This window comes from Cydia fagiglandana, chromosome 20 (assembly GCF_963556715.1).
Source record: "Cydia fagiglandana chromosome 20, ilCydFagi1.1, whole genome shotgun sequence".
NCBI classification, from domain to species: domain Eukaryota; kingdom Metazoa; phylum Arthropoda; class Insecta; order Lepidoptera; family Tortricidae; genus Cydia; species Cydia fagiglandana.
The window spans coordinates 10188862-10205426 of record NC_085951.1 but is presented as its reverse complement, the minus strand read 5'-3'; the positions used below and the strand labels follow the sequence as shown (position 1 = coordinate 10205426).

The 16565-nt window shown below is 41.6% G+C and overlaps 2 protein-coding genes across 2 annotated transcripts in view; one reads left to right on the top strand and one right to left on the bottom strand.

The window, feature by feature from the left end:
* Positions 1-10087, top strand: part of LOC134674794 (luciferin 4-monooxygenase-like) — a 29631-nt gene extending 19544 nt beyond the window's left edge. Inside the window, exons 6-12 of the mRNA XM_063532933.1 lie at positions 415-562; positions 1803-1937; positions 2475-2606; positions 3422-3502; positions 7657-7803; positions 8713-8878; positions 9959-10087. Coding sequence (XP_063389003.1) covers positions 415-562; positions 1803-1937; positions 2475-2606; positions 3422-3502; positions 7657-7803; positions 8713-8878; positions 9959-10086 — 937 coding nt within the window. The 3' untranslated portion in view covers position 10087. The remainder of the gene's footprint in view (positions 1-414; positions 563-1802; positions 1938-2474; positions 2607-3421; positions 3503-7656; positions 7804-8712; positions 8879-9958) is intronic.
* Positions 10088-12647: 2560 nt separating this feature from the next.
* Positions 12648-14788, bottom strand: LOC134674587 (fatty acid-binding protein 2-like). Its single transcript, XM_063532700.1, has 4 exons — positions 14661-14788; positions 13969-14123; positions 13504-13614; positions 12648-12746 (listed from the first exon to the last, which is right to left on the bottom strand). Exons 1-4 carry the CDS (start codon positions 14728-14730, stop codon positions 12693-12695), a joined length of 390 nt encoding a protein of 129 aa, XP_063388770.1. The 5' UTR covers positions 14731-14788; the 3' UTR covers positions 12648-12692.
* Positions 14789-16565: the final 1777 nt, after the last annotated feature.

Genomic DNA, 16565 nt, shown 5'->3' with positions numbered 1-16565 from the left:
ATTGTCTACTACAAGGATCACGGAAACACTGTTTGCATGTGTGAGTAATAGTAGGAAAAAGCGTGACAGCAACACTCCGTCGAATTAAAAAGGTGGTTTTTGCACAATGAAGTATTCAATGTTTATTTTAATAGTTCAATATTTACTTAAAGAGTGCGCGAAACATACTTTTAAGTATACAAATACCAAGACCATTTCACAAAAAAATAAAATCTGAAATTTTGCAAAAGTGGTGCCATCTAGAGCGAGAGTTAAGTTTTGAGTAACCTAGGCGAACCACCTTAAATAACTAAAGATACAGACTATACATGAGTTTAATAGTCAGATTACACACTTAATATTCTTATTAAACGTAAAATAGTTATCTGATATATAAAATTGTGTAAGCGATCCAATTATTACTGTAATTTTTAGTGAGCGTAAAGCAGTTTTGAACCCGTCTACTCTGCACTGGATATCAGGTTTCTTCAACGCTCTGCTAATGCCGATCAACCACATCAAGGTGCAGACCTCCGCACCGGCCACTGCGGATCATATCATTGATATTATAAATAAGTACAAGGTAAGATTTATATACCAACAAGCAACCGACACCGACAAGCAGTGTAGTGGTGGCCGAGTGGATATGACGTCTGTCTTTCAATCCGGAGGTCGCGGGTTCAAATCCTGGCTCGTACTAATGAGTTTTTCGGAACTTATGTACGAAATATCATTTGATATTTACCACTAGCTTTTCGGTGAAGGAAAACATCGTGAGGAAACCTGCAGACATCTGCGAAGAAATTCATAGGTGTATGTGAAGTCCCCAATCCGCATTGGGCTAGCGTGGGGACTATAGCCCAAGCCCTCTCGCGCGCGAGTGGAGGCCTGTGCTCAGCAGTGGGACATAAATAGGCTGAAATGATGATGATGATGATGAAGATTTATATACATTGGTATTACTAAAAGAAATGTATAATTATCTTATATCTAAAATAGGCCATTGAGGTATTGTACCAAGGATGCTGGTGGCATTTCCTCGCTATAGCAATGCTGATACGTTGTGCGAGGTGGCCGCCAGCTCTTCGGTCACCAGTTACGTCAACCAGACGCTTCGCGATTTCTGGAAACAACTTGTGTGCGCTGGGACCCCATGGACCTAGAGTTTCAACTCCAGTTTTGTTAGTACCACCTTGGACAGGACGAACTTAACATTGAATAGAACGAGGCTCTCCACTATTTGCTCTGCTCCCAACGTATACCTGGTTTCTTAGGCCTTCTGATTGCTTTCTTTTTGCCTCCGAGGCTAGAAATGCTTAGAATTACTCAAAGATCAAATGTGATGAAGCTCATAGCTTAATAAAAAATTTTTAGGTCAACTTCATAACTGCTTCCACTATGAGCAGGACATACGAAAACATTCTAATAACCGTGCATTCCCATATGGGCCCTAACATGTTTCTTTAGAATTTATGGTCGAAACACTTAGGTAACTTAGAATAGATTCATCATCATCATCATTCTAGCCTTCGTAGCCCACTGCTGAGCATAGGCCTCTCTTCGTGTACACCACTTATCCCGGTCCTGGGCTAGTCTCATCTAAAAGTGCCCCGCGATTTTCCGAATGTCATCCACCCAATGAGCCAACGGACCCCAGGCGCTTCTTTCATCCGTAAGCGGCCACCAATCCGTCAACATTTTGGTCCACCTGCCATCACTCTGCCTAGCAACATGTCCCGCCCAACTCCATTTAAGCTTGGAGATGACGTCACTCACGTAGAATAGATTATAGATTATATGCTTTAAAGTATTGGATTTTACAGCCTGTTGGAACTTTGTTGGCGCCGACTGCACTGGCTCATATAATGCACAATGAGAAACATTGTGATCTGACCTGCTTTGACATTATTAAGACTGGAGGCAGCAAAGTCCACAAAGAACTGCTGGCGGGCCTTAAGGTGTGTGTTTCAAACTCTAGTCTTCTTTTACACGACCTAACATTACACAACCTTTATTTAATTACCACAAATGGGTCTACCGCGACATAATTTCATTGTTTTTACCTTAATTCCGACGTTCCAGATTTCCTTGTCTTCCCCGAACTTTTTTATAAACTAATTTCGGGTAGTTTAGTGATGTATTTTATATCTCTGTTGAGATTCGCTGGAATGTCAGTCTTTCCGTGACCACAGCTAGTGCAACTCAGATGAAACGTCGGAATTTAAGGTAAAAACAATGATATTACATCGCGGTAGACCCGTTTGTGTAAATAAATATGTGTACAAAACGCGAGAGTGCAAAGTATTATATTACACAGCATTTATGGTAATTTAAGTGTTTCTAAAATATGAAGTGCTTCTGGTTTCACAGATATAATTTGCTTTTAGATATATTCTTTACGAACGCTCCTTTTAGTAAAATTAACCTGTTGATAAAGACCATGAAATATGGAATTATTTGTTTAGGCGTTATCATTTTTGGCTTCACTTTTTCAGGCTAGAATGCGACCAGACGCTGTTGTTCAACAAGCATATGGGCTGTCCGAGTCCGGCGGTTTGGTAATGGAGCAAGGTCCCGAAGACCCTTTTGCGAGTTTTGGAACAATTGACCCTAAATATGAAATTAAGGTCTGATAAGTTTCATGATATTGAACCCTAACAAAGGAGCTAGTACTTACTACCATTATACGAAGAAGAAGAAAGAAGAAATATATTATTTTAACGCCACAACAGAGTACATGAAAAAAAAGATAGGCATGCAGACATAAAGACATTTGGACGCTAAAATAGGATCCCCACTCAGCATAATGCCGATGCCGCGGCAAACCGGCGCTGGTTTTCTGTGGGGACCTGACTTAATCTAAATGTTGATGGCGACACGTACGCCAACGACACACAAATAAATTTACATTCATATAAAAAACACAAACATTATTATTAATACACCAAGAAAACATAGAAAATTAATAAACAATCAATCACATGACCGTCTTTAAATAAAAATAAAATTGAGAGGGTAAGAATAGTATTGGTGTTAGGTGTGGCCACACCAATCCAAAGTATTACTTGTGATTGAAATGAAAGCACAACAGTTGTTGCACAAAGTTACTGAAAAAGAAAAGCAAACAAAACTAAAACTAAATAATGCTGAAATACATCTTGTTTCATACTTATTGTGTGAATATCATTTTCTTCCCTCTGTGACTTTTCCAGTTCTAAGAAGTTTTTGATTCTGCATATATTTATGGAAAAAAAAATTAACAAAAAATTTTTCGTTCTTAATTTTGTGTTCGTCGCTAACTGTACATTGTTTCCAAAATCATTAAATATCAATAAAAAAGTTAGGGAAGGTCGTCTAAGACTACCCTGGCGTAACGCGGGATCTGGGAGCTAGTAGCTACCCTTACTGTCCCATTAAAAAAAATCACCCTGTGTTTTTTCAGTTAATATCACCAGAAACTGGAAAAGAAATACTGGAACCAAATGTCACTGGGGAATTGTTTGTTAGAGGTCCGACCATGGCAGTAAGTACTATAATTGATTATAATTCAATTAAAATACTATTGTCAACAGAAGTTTTCATCTGGGTCAGAGTGTACGAAAGGGGGGCCGTTTCTGGGACTTGGGAAAAAGTCGGTTCTGGCGCTTCGCCGGCCGCTGCCGCGGCACGCTCGCTTCGCTCGCTCGGCTCGCGCGCTGTAAGGTCGCAGTTCTACCTAACAGGACCCGGGTATGTCCTTAAAATGGACCCGGGTATGTCCTTAAACTACGTCCAAACCAGCGGTGGTAGGTCCCGCAAGGGGCCGCCTGGTTTGCTACCACCCTCCCGCCGGAGTCAGGCGCCAAGCAGCCTTGCTGCGTTTCGTCTATGAGCGGGAGTACCAGTGCCTTTGGGGGATGATTTGCTGTCAGTTGTGTTGCATAATGCCGGTTTTTGGATCCTTGAGTGACGTCGGGCCGAGCAGCTCTCGCTGGAGGGTAGCGGGATCCGAGGCACGGTCTTGCCGGTGGCCGACCGCAGGAAGTTGGGGGCCCAATTGTACGACAACACGTGCGAGAGGCTGCCCCGCCACCTAGCGAAAAATCCTGGAATAGCTCCACCGTGCCAGTTGGCGACTGGACGGGAGGACCCGGTGGGTTATTTCAGGGGGGCTCGGGCGTCCCCGCAGTCTCCAAGTGAGCTCCTCATTGTCCGGATTAGCTCAAGTGATCCAATTGGTAAACGCAACACCTCGACAGGCATTTTTTCACCCATCCCACACTCCACAAATATGAAAACAAAAAGAAAAAAGAATAGGGTTAAACACCGGCTGCACTTCCTCCTATTGAAAGTGCACCTCACCAACATCAGGGGGTTGCACTCAAATATCGATCCGGTCCACCACCATCTTGAAACCGAAAAACCGCACCTATTCTTTTTGACGGAGACGCAAATCAAAACCCCAGCGGACGCGTCGTACCTCAACTACCCAGGCTACTCACTGGAACATAAGTTCAGAGCACGTGCTGGGGTCTGTGTGTACGTCCGCGACGACATTTGCTGCAAGCGTCTCCTGCTTTGAGGCTGCCGGGTTTTCCACTTTGTGGATTATGGTCGACTCGGGCTCAGAGAAAACTCTGTATGCCTGTGTCTACCGATCGCACAGCGGAAAACAGGAGACAACTAGGCTCTTTGACCACCTTACTGAGATGGCAGATAAAGCCCAACAGCGGTACCCCGCGGCTCAACTCGTATTCCTTGGGGACTTTAACGCCCACCACGAGGAGTGGCTGTTCCCGTACAAGAATACTTGCCACGCTGGGAAGGAAGCACGCAAATTTGCTGTATCCCTAAACCTTACCCAGCTGGTAAATGTTGCGACGCGGATACCGGATGTTACTGACCATACACCCAATTGCCTTGACCTTCTGCTGACAACTGATCCAGACAGGCACTCGGTTTCGGTCTCAGCTCCGCTAGGATCGTCCGATCACTGTCTGGTGAAATCCGTGTCGATCCACTCTCCTCCTGATCTCTGCCCTAGGGGCACGAGGAGAGTATGGCGATACGAGTCAGCGGACTGGGATGAGATGCGGCATTTCTTTGCGTCTTTCCCCTGGCAGCAGGTCTGTTTTTCTTCGGGTGACCCCTCGTGTTCTGCTGAGGCTGTTGCGGATGTGATTCGGCAGGGAATGGAATATTTCATTCCGTTCTCCGACCTATCGCTCGATCACAAGACCCGAGCATGGTACAATTCGGACTGTGCTCGAGCCGAGGCTCTTAAGCAGTCTGCATACCAGGCTTGGGTACTAGCCCGCGATACCAAAGCTGGAGCACAGAGGGTTCGCGCGAAGAAAAAAGCCTTTAACTCAGCTGCCAAGTCCTGCAAACGGGTGCTTCGAAAGGCTCGATTCGACCACGTCAGTCGAATAGGGGCCAAACTCGCCTCCTACCCTCCTGGTAGCAAGCGGTTCTGGTCCCTGTCGAAAGCGGTCGAATCCAACTTCTGCCGACCCACATTGCCACCTCTGCAGAAACCTGATGGGACACTGGCCCACTCCGCGACAGAGAAAGCTAACTTGTTTGCTTCTCTGTTTGCGAGCAATTCACGTCTAGATGCAGGCTCAAAACTTCCACCTACGCTACCTCATTGCAGTTCCTCTATGCAGAGAATTGCTATACATCAAAAAGAGGTACGCCGAGCTCTGCTGAATCTTGACGTGAATAAGGCCAATGGACCAGACGGTATACCTGCACGTGTACTAAAGCAGTGTGCGCCTGAGTTGTCTCCTGTACTGACACGCCTGTACCGCCTCTCTCTCCAAACAAGAACGGTGCCGAAATCCTGGAAGCTTGCAAACGTGCAGCCAGTACCCAAGAAGGGTAGTCGTGCTGATCCCTGCAATTACCGACCAATCGCCATTACCTCCATGCTCTGTAAAGTCATGGAAAGGGTACTTAACGGCAAACTGCTGGCATACCTCGAAGCAAATGATCTGCTCAGTGACCGTCAATATGGCTTTCGCCGAGGTCGGTCTACTGGGGATCTTTTAGCGTATGTCACGCACTGCTGCGGCGAGGCCATCGAGAGGAACGGTGAAGCGCTTGCTGTTTCACTGGACATCTCGAAGGCCTTTGACAGGGTTTGGCACGCAAGTCTCCTTAGCAAGCTTCCTGCTTACGGCATCCCTGCTGATTTTTGTAGCTGGCTATCTGATTTCTTGAGTGAACGGTCGATCAGAGTAGTTATTGATGGCTGCTCTTCGGACCTCATGGCCATTGACGCCGGTGTTCCTCAGGGGTCTGTTCTCTCCGCAACCCTTTTCCTGCTCCACATTAACGACATGCTGCAACCCAGCATTGTAGGTTATGCAGATGACAGTACGGTTGTTGAGAGATATTTGGCTAGTGCAAGGGACAGCAGGGAGGATATACGTTCACAGAGAGAGGCCATGGTTGAGCGAATGAACTTGACCCTTAGTCTCGTTTCCCAGTGGGGTGATGACAATCTGGTCACGTTCAATGCCTCCAAAACGCAGGCGTGTCTATTTTCCGCTAAACGGAGTCCATTCGACCTGACTCCTTCTTTCCGGGGTGCATCTGTACCTATTACCGACAGCCTGGAACTCCTCGGCATGGAGCTGAGTTCAGTCCTCGGCTTCGGCAGCTTCATTGAGTCTAAAGCATAAACTGCGGCCAGAAAGCTGGGCGTCCTAAATAAGGTGAAGCGATACTTTACACCTGGACAGCTTCTAACACTTTACAAAGCTCAAGTCCGGTCGTTTATGGAGTATTGCAGCCACCTGTGGGATGGCTCAGCTAAATACCAACTCGCCGCTTTGGACTCAGTGGAGCGCAGAGCCAGGAGGATGATTGGCGACAAGAAGCTAACGGCTAAGCTTCAGACTTTGGCCCATCGGCGGAAAGTCGCCAGCCTGTCGGTATTCTACAGGTTGCACTTCGGGGAGTGTGCCCAAGAGCTACACGAGCTCATTCCACCGTCCCCATTCTACCATCGGACTTTTAGACGCACGGCCGGTTTCCATCCTTACTTGGTAGATATTCCGCCAATTCGCACTAAGCGCTTTGCTTCTACTTTCCTTATGCGCACTGCCAAGGAATGGAATTCCTTGCCGGCGTCTATATTTCCGTGCTCTTATAACCCGGCAACCTTCAAATCAAGAGTGAACAGGCACCTTCTGGGCGAGCTCGCTCCATCGTAGGCCACGTCTACGCCTCGGCTAGTCTGTGGCCATGAGTAAACCCATGCTTAATAAAAAAAAAAAAAAAATAACACTCCTCGCTTCGCTCGTCGTCGTACCTACTCCTTTAAAACATCAATCTTTGGACGCGTCTAACTCGGCCATTTTTAATTTTAGAGAAAAGTTTTTCTAATAAAAGATGCTTATTTTGATGTGATTTACACATTACAATCATTTAAAATATATGTTATAATGACACCACTCTCGATGAAAATTTTACAAGTCCCAGCTCCCTGTGTTCGGAGCTTCCCGAATATTTTGCATTTTTCCTCAATTTTAAAGACATGTCAATTTCAGACGTCTCTTCGAAGTACAAAAACAAACAGTTTAACTTCGTATAGGGTATATTATACTGCTGCTGATGACACTCTATAATACGATTTGAAACGATCATGCCGTTATTAGTGTCCCTACTAATCAATTTATTTATTTCCAGTGTTATTATAATGACCCCGAGGAGACCAAAAACGTTTTTACTGAAGATGGGTATTTAAAAACTGGTGATTTGTTTTATAAAGACGAGCATGGATACTATTATTTTGTGGAGAGACTCAGAATGGTCTTGAAATATAAAGGTTACCAGGTAAGTCGCGTGTTACTGATCTCTTACAATATTTTTTTACGAAGCAAAATTGACATTTTTAAGTAACTACTCATGCGAAATGAACGCATTGGAGATAAGAAACAAATAAATATTATATTTAAAAAAAACGGCTGAAATTGGTTGTGTAGGGTAGGTGGTACTTTAAGAAAGTACATTTACATTGTTTGAGTGAAAAGGTATTTTAAAGTGAAATCCGTTCAAATATGCTTACTTTACGTCTAGACAAAAAAAATCGCTCTCCTTCTTGATGCGACTGGCAAAACAATACATATTATCACTTTTTGACAACCGGGTTTTTCAACCTAATTAGACCCCGCTGAATCCTAATTTTACCGGTCGCCCGATCGAAATCTTGACCGGAAGTGAGATATTCAAGATGCCGGCCAATATTACCCTACATAACGACCCTAATGAGTTCTTCAGTCCGTCAGGTCACTAGGGTTAGATCTGTTGATGGTTTTTATTTGATACCTAAATGGTGCCAGCATGAGTTCCCCTGTTCCTAATTTTGGTCTATGCGTTCTATGAGATTTAGTATAAAGGGTCAAAACAATATTTACTCTACTGGTAGAATTGACATGGAAACCTATACTGGCGCTATCTGTAAAAGGCTTTGACTAGATTTTACATCCAGAATTACAAAAATGTTATGTCAAATCAAAAGTTTTTTTTTTTTGATGTGGCGCGCGCACAGCTCTTTTGAGCAAGGACCCCGCTAAGGATACGGGCGAGCCTTGCTCATATGCATATCTGTCGCCAGTTTTCCCTTAGTCGCCTTATACGACACTCACGGGACGAGATGGGGTGGTGCTATTCTTTTCTGATGCCGGCACCACACGGCACTCAAATCAAAAGTCAGCAAAATATTTCAGTTCCCTTACCTTCCAGGTATTTCCCCCGGAAGTGGAAGAGGTGATATTGAAGCACCCAGGCGTGGCTGACGTGTGTGTGACGGGTGTGCCGCACCGGGATGACGTCGAGCACGTGGTGGCGTGCGTGGTGCGGAAACCAGGCCACCGCGTCACCGCCGGCGACATCAAAGACCTTGTTGCCGGTCAGTATTTTTAAATATTGAAGCACCCAGGCGTGGCTGACGTGTGTGTGACGGGTGTGCCGCACCGGGATGACGTTGAGCACGTGGTGGCGTGTGTGGTGCGGAAACCAGGCCACCGCGTCACCGCCGGCGACATCAAAGACCTTGTTGCCGGTCAGTATTTTTAAATATTGAAGCACCCAGGCGTGGCTGACGTGTGTGTGACGGGTGTGCCGCACCGGGATGACGTCGAGCACGTGGTGGCGTGTGTGGTGCGGAAACCAGGTCACCACGTCACCGCCAACGACATCAAAGATCTTGTTGCCAGTGATTTTTTTTTAATCAATTTTTTGCTAACACCCTTACTTTACCTTACTTACTTACTCCGTTGGCTCAGCGACCCAAAATGAGACTTGGCCTCCGACACAAGACAGCGCCACTTTTCTCGGTCCTGTGCGACCTCTCGCCAATTGCTGACTCGAAGTTCGCGCAGGTCCACCTCCACCACCTCGCTATTGCTGATGATATCGCTGGTGCTAACACCCTTAGCTATTATTAATTATCAAATTGCACAACGGGACATAATCGCGTATTTAAGTATTAAGATTTACCTCCGACGTTTCGACAGTCGATAAATCAGTCATCGTTAGTGTTGTGTGCCGACAGAGTATCCATAAATCAGGAACAAATATTTGTGATGAACACACAAATAAATTCCTTTACCGGGATCCGAACCCGGGATCTGCTTCGTAGGCTAGGAGGCCGTTAAATACAATACAATACATTCAAATTCAATGTCTACATATCTTTGTAGCCGTCGTGGAGATTAGAAAAAAAAAATTATTGGCATAAAATTAGACCTAAGAATAAATTAAAACTAACAAAATTAAATTAAACTAAGAACTTAGCTCCCCCCCCACCCCCCAACATCTAGCGTCTTTCGAGCGTCGGCGTCTACAACTCTATGGCCGCTGCTCGACGCAACGTCGACGCAACTGCGCAGCGACGTCATTTTCCATAGCGCTGACCAGACGCCGACGCTCGAAAGACGCTAGATGTGGGGGGGGCCCTTAATGAGTGAACTCTTCTTTTTTTTTACAGAGCATCTATCAGCTTTTAAGCATTTACACGGAGGCGTCGTGTTTCTGGACGCACTGCCGACAACCGTTTCTGGGAAGGTTGCGCGTGTTGCAGTGAAGAAACTAGCCCTCACCGCGCACAGGGAATAAAATTATATTATTAAATTAAAAAACATCTATTTTTCTAATTACCTTTGTAGCAAAGTAAAAAAAAAATTATACGTACAGACATGGCATCTAATCATCAGACATCTAATAAAACATGGTCTTCTCTTCCCAGAGTGACACAAAACTACGTCACAATAACATGGCCGCTATATATAGCGCTATCGCATATTATCATACAGCGCTGTCGCATGATGACGTAGGCTTGTGTCAGTCAGGTGACCTAGAAAAGACGGGAAGAGAGTACCAGGCGGAGTATATTATTATACGATGCGTACAGAAAGACTTTGAAGTTAAAGATTCATCGTCGTTACAGAACTTTCAATAATAACAATTAGTAAATTAAAACAGATACTTAAAAAAATAACAAAAACTTTTAATAAAAAAAACAATAACAAAATAACTTAATTTCATTTCTTATTTATTAAAGGGAACCGCCTTTAAAAAAAACTACCTTCTGGAAAGCACAAAATTTTATTTTATATAGGTACCCCACCCCTATCCTTGTCCAGTCCCTATCCCGTCGTCGTAAAACAATTTACTGCAAAATTAATACCTAATAAAGGATGACACACGTTAGACCGGAACCGGAAGCTCCGGACCGGACACGGCCGTTTTCTATGGAAAGCATCACGTGATCACCTGTCATGTCATAGAAAAGTAAGCTCCGGAAGTTCCGGCCCGGACACGGCCCGGTCTAACGTGAGTCATTCTTAATAAGAAAATTTCTAACCATCCAAGTAATCCAAGTAATTTTGTACAATAAAGAGTTTATTACTTTACTTATTACCCACTTCGTTTTTGAAGGCGGTGCCGAAACAAAATGTTAGAGGACCAACATTTTAGACAACGAAGAACGCTGCACTTACTTGCATGAAAAAGACCTAGTTTACCTACTCATTAATTTAGTTCTTTTACTACTAATTACTACTCGTATTTTTTTTTAATTATGAATGGGCTTACTCATGGCCACAGACTAGCCGAGGCGTAGACGTGGCCTACGATGGAGCGAGCTCGCCCAGAAGGTGCCTGGCCGCGTAGCCAAGATGCTAATCGCTTACGCTTCGTAGCGATCGAAACGCAACTGTCACTGTCACGCTAATATGGAAGAGTGATAGAGAGACATAATGCTTTTCGTTGTCGAAGCGATAGCGATTGTAATCTTGGCTAGGCCGGCTGTTCACTCTTGATTTGAAGGTTGCCGGGTTATAAGAACACGGTAATATAGACGCCGGCAAGGAATTCCATTCCTTGGCAGTGCGCATAAGGAAAGTAGAAGCAAAGCGCTTCGTGCGAATTGGTGGAATATCTACCAAGTAAGGATGGAAACCGGCCGTGCGTCTAAAAGTCCGATGGTAGAATGGGGACGGTGGAATGAGCTCGTGTAGCTCTTGGGCACACTCCCCAAAGTGCAACCTGAAGAATACCGACAGCAAATTGCAAATTGTTTTTCTATTTGTCAGCAAAATATGTTTTTTTGTTGATTTGTCTCACAATTTATTTGATAATCATCATTCCACTAAAACGTAGTGTCTCGTGGTCTCGTTGCTGTTTTCTCGACACCATATATAGTTGTGTATTTTGTTGTTTGAAATGTAGTCCAAATGTAGTCTCACTTTTGACACTTATTCTTGTTTTACATTGACCGATACATATCGTTTCCATATCTATTAGTTATTTGACGTACTTTATCTTAAAGTTCGAATATGGCTGTGTCTGTTATAACACTTATAACATAACTTTTAGACTTATCCTTATCAGTGTGATAACTTTTAGACTTATCCTTATCAGTGTGATAACTTTTAGACTTTTGGACATTGTATTTTCGGTAGTCGTTCGTCCTAGGTACCTATTTTATTAGATCAGAGTGCAAAACACAAAACTAACAGGTTTAATTCATAACGTTTTTTATTAATAAACATATAGTAGTTAATTTATGTAAATATAAGATTTCTACTGATATCAGTTATTTATTTCTTTGTGCGACAATAGCACAGGGAGTATTCAATCATCAGATCAGGGTGACAACCAAAACTCACTAATTTCTGTCACGATTTCATAGACATAGTGAACCATATTATTTAGTTACTAAAATAATGGTTATTCTTGTTTAACAATTTTTTGTAGGAATTAGTGAGTTTTGGTTATCTCCTGACAATATATTATACTCGTATCATTAGGTGTCATAGGAATAAATCGTCAGGTGACAACCAAAACTCATTAATTACTACCACAAGTTCAGAGCCATTTGTAGTGCCCCGTCTTAGTAGTAGGCAAAGAGAATATAACCACTACGTTTGTAGTAGGTACCGAAACAAAGATCAAGCGGATATTTTTTTTTAATTCCCTATTGTATTTTGGTTGTCACTTGATGAAATCGTTCTGACGTTTCGTTTAAATTATTTGAATTTCTTGCGCGAGTTTTTAAAAAGCTATTATGGCTGTTAAAGGTAGTTCCTTCCACTTTAATAATAAACTTTTTTTATTTAGTTTAGTTTATTTATTTTTTCCTTAAATTAACAATACTTAACAATGATTAACAATAATTAGAAATTAATTTATTTCAAACTGGTCTGAGAGAGCGATAATGTTTACGCAGAGTAGTATCTGTAGGCTACGCCATCCCAAGCGCTGTTAGTAGCCGTCTGGAAAAAAAAAGATTTGCTTAATTTTATTTTCTAATAGGTTTCATATTAATAATTAAAAATTATTAATTTTATTTCATGTCTTTAAAGTGGAACGCAACTGTTTAGGAACCGTGATTCTGTACGGAATTCTGGTAGATAATCGAAAAAATTATTTAGGAAAACATAGTTTTTGACGAATAAAGGCAAGAACTGGTGAAAAGTTGCATTTTATCCACAAGAGTGCAAAGTAATTTAATGCAGTTGTTTCCTCAAGTTGCCTGGGGAAATAGAAATATATTATGTACTTAGACTCACTTAGACTAATAAGTGATAATTTTTAATTTTTGAATTTTACAGTATGTATTACATAGGAATTTACAACTTAAATTTTTAATGATAAAAATTTAAAAGCCTTCATTTCAATTTGAAAAGTAATTTTTTATAGTCAGTCATTGCGTTGGTCTAGTCACTCTAGTATATGCTATAATAATAATATAATATAATAACCCTTTTTTGTGCCAACCATTGCATAATTTTGTTGTAATCCGTGGATAATGTCGTTGGTTATGCATTAAGTTAATTTTAATTCTACTGCTAAATGTAACACTGTATTGTATAGCTGTTTGTTATCCCTAAAATGAATAAAATAAAAAAATAAAATAAAATAAAAAATATAATATTTTGTGTGAACCCGCTCACCCGAACACCATTAGTATGAACAGTTTTTTTAAACTCTAGCGAATACCATTAGTATGAAAAGTTTTTTTAAACTTACCACGACAAGCTTGTTGTCTGAGAACTGTTTTTTAAAGGTGATAGTGCGACCGTCTGGAAACTTCTGCGATTGCGTGACAGTGTCACCCTCTACAACGAAGGTCGTCTTGCACTGGAATCAAAAACCAAATTCTATACATCATTCATCCTTAAAAAGTAATAGGGTACATTCTTACTAGTCACAACACTTTCTTTTTTTAGAACTAACAAACCAGTTTGCCTATTTGAAATTTATATGAAAACTGCACAAGTGACGTAACGATATTTTATCGTTATCTTTATTTTTTATATACCTAAGTTAGTAGGTATGCAGTGAGTTTTATATCTAGAAGGTACATTTAAATTTAAATTTTTAAATGGAAGAAAACTAATAGATTGGCTAATTTTTTCCTGTCCAATTTCGTATTTCGATAGAATTTTCATATACAAACAGTTGCCAGAAAATGGTATATTTGGGAATTATTACCTGATGTCCGTCACCGACGGTTTCGTCGAACTCCACGCCGGGCTGGAAACTGGTAGTTTTGTTCAATAATTTCTGGGTGTACGTATCTCCATTTTTCTCCAAAATGAGTGTGGCTTTTTGGGAGCAGATTTCATCTATTTTTTCCTTTGGCACTCCTGTAAATATTTTTTTAATCAGCTGCTGCATAGGATTTTTAGGGAGTATAGAGGATTTTAAATGATTAACAACGCTCATGTGACACCCGTGAATAGTAGGCAGCAACATCATAATTTCATAATATAGGCTTACAATATGAGCTCAATTTCACCGTAATGTTATAAAAAATATTTCTGTTCGTTACGAAAACTTATACGATTTTGGAACAATGGAAAATTGCATAGGTGCATTTGATAATTATTTGTGTATTGGGATTTCTTGTTTAATCCGCCTACAATGACGACTTCTCAGACTTACTAAAATCAAGAATACATTTTTATCAAAATCGATTAAAAAACAGAATCCGCAACAAAAGGTTTTCCCTAATAAAGAGAATAAAATAAAAATCGGCCAATTAGCATCTGTTCCTTAATATATTGTATATATATAGCACAGGATGCAACTCAGTAAACAAACCACAAAGTGAATTGATGGCTTGATAAAATATCAGCAAAAAACTTCTATGGAAACTTTATGGAATAAAAAAAAAAACTTACCCAGAGCTGCTAGGAAGTCGTCGAATTTCTCATGTTTCTCGAAAGTGAACGTTTTTCCAAAGTAAGACATTTTACCAGAAACTTTCAGATCAAATTGTAGCACAAAATACCGTTGCTACTCACACGAGTACTGTCGGTGCCAATGAGTTACAGTTAACCTAGATAGGAAGAGTTTCCTTTTTTATATTAATCTATAGACAGGTTAATCAGTTTTTTTGGGCGATTAAGATAAGCTATAAAGATAGATAAGCTTCTTCTATAGTTATCGGTACTTTTACGGATCAGTTTTATCAATTCTCTATGTTTATGTAGTAGGTGCAGGTGTGTACTGTTCAAGTGCTGCAAAACAATTGATTAGATATGATTAGGTATTATTTGGTGCACTTCAGATTTCTGGGTCACTGAGTAGGGTGCGTTTTATGCCCTGAGTGTAAAGGTTTAGATAAAAGAACGTGCGAAACGTAGGGCTTAAGCCGTGCAAACCGTGATTGCTAACAAATTTCGTCGGGTGACAAGCAATAGTCACTAACTAACACCATTGAAATTATTGGACAATAAACCGTGTTACAGTTCTAATAAAGTGCATTGTTACTTTAATTTTTTGATAGTACTTAGTGACTTTTGCTTATCACCCGACGATTTCTATGCAGGGGTTACAACTCTGCACTCTGCAGCTTACTTTTATAATTATATAAAATTGAATTATGTATAATTAATAGAGATGCACCGGATATTCGGTTACTATCCGCTATCCGGCCTATCCAGCCATTATTTTACTCTCCGGCCGGATACCGGGTAGTGACCTACATTCCGGCCGGATTCCGGATGGTAACATTACTTGATTTCGGAGTAAACAAATTGGATTTAAGTCATCAGTCATTATCGTACTAGTTTATTATTTTAAAATAGTTTAAAGATGCCACTGACTTGCACGCCCACTTATTTCGAACCAAGAAATGAGTCTGCGCGAACGTTCAGTAGGAAACAGGTCAAACCTACAGAATGCGCACCTGAAAAACCGAAATGTAGGTATAGTTCTGCTGGCCGAATATTCAGCGGCCGGATACCGGATATTCGGCCGATGGTGCAACCTTTATAGAAACCTCACGGTCAGTGAAATTTCCTCAGAACATGAATTTGATTTTTCCATTTTTAGGGTTCCGTACCTCACTCGTGCGTGCGTCTGGCTGTCCGACTATTCCCCCCCCCCCCCCATCTCCGAAACTCCTGGGCCTAAAATTAAAAAAAAATACACAAAATAGCACTTTACCTAGATGACAGGAAAACCTATTAGAAATGTGCAGTCAAGCGTGAGTCGGACTTATGTACGGAACCCTTGGAACGCGAGTCCGACTCGCACTTGACCGGTTTTTCAACTTAATCTAAACTTAGTCCCAAAAAATGTGTAATGTCAGTTTCATCAAAAACTTTAAGTGATTAGGCAATTTGTTGGGTTATTCGTCGACCGCCATATTGGTAACATCGCCTCGTGATTCATTTCTTTGTTTTTGCTCATTAATGTTGTTTAAAGTGTAATATTGATAGCGTATTATGCAGTAAATTAATGTGGAAGTGTGCAGATAATGAAAAATTAATCATGAAACGCGTTTAACCACCATTCTGGCGTCAACGCCGGGTAGCCCACGAGGGTCCTTGTAAAGTCCAGCTATCACCTTACAAGAGCTCATAACCCTAATACCGAACAACGTCATGCTCTACGAGCATTTGGTATTTCTACCTCTAACCGTGGCTGGCTAGAGCCCTAGAGGCCATAATTTGATAGTTTTATACCGTACACTGGCTAAAGTTTATTTATTAGTTTTATTACAAATAATATTAATTCGATCCCACGTGGGATCCACTTTGACGTTGGCGAAATCATCGACAGTATCGATGGAGCCATAT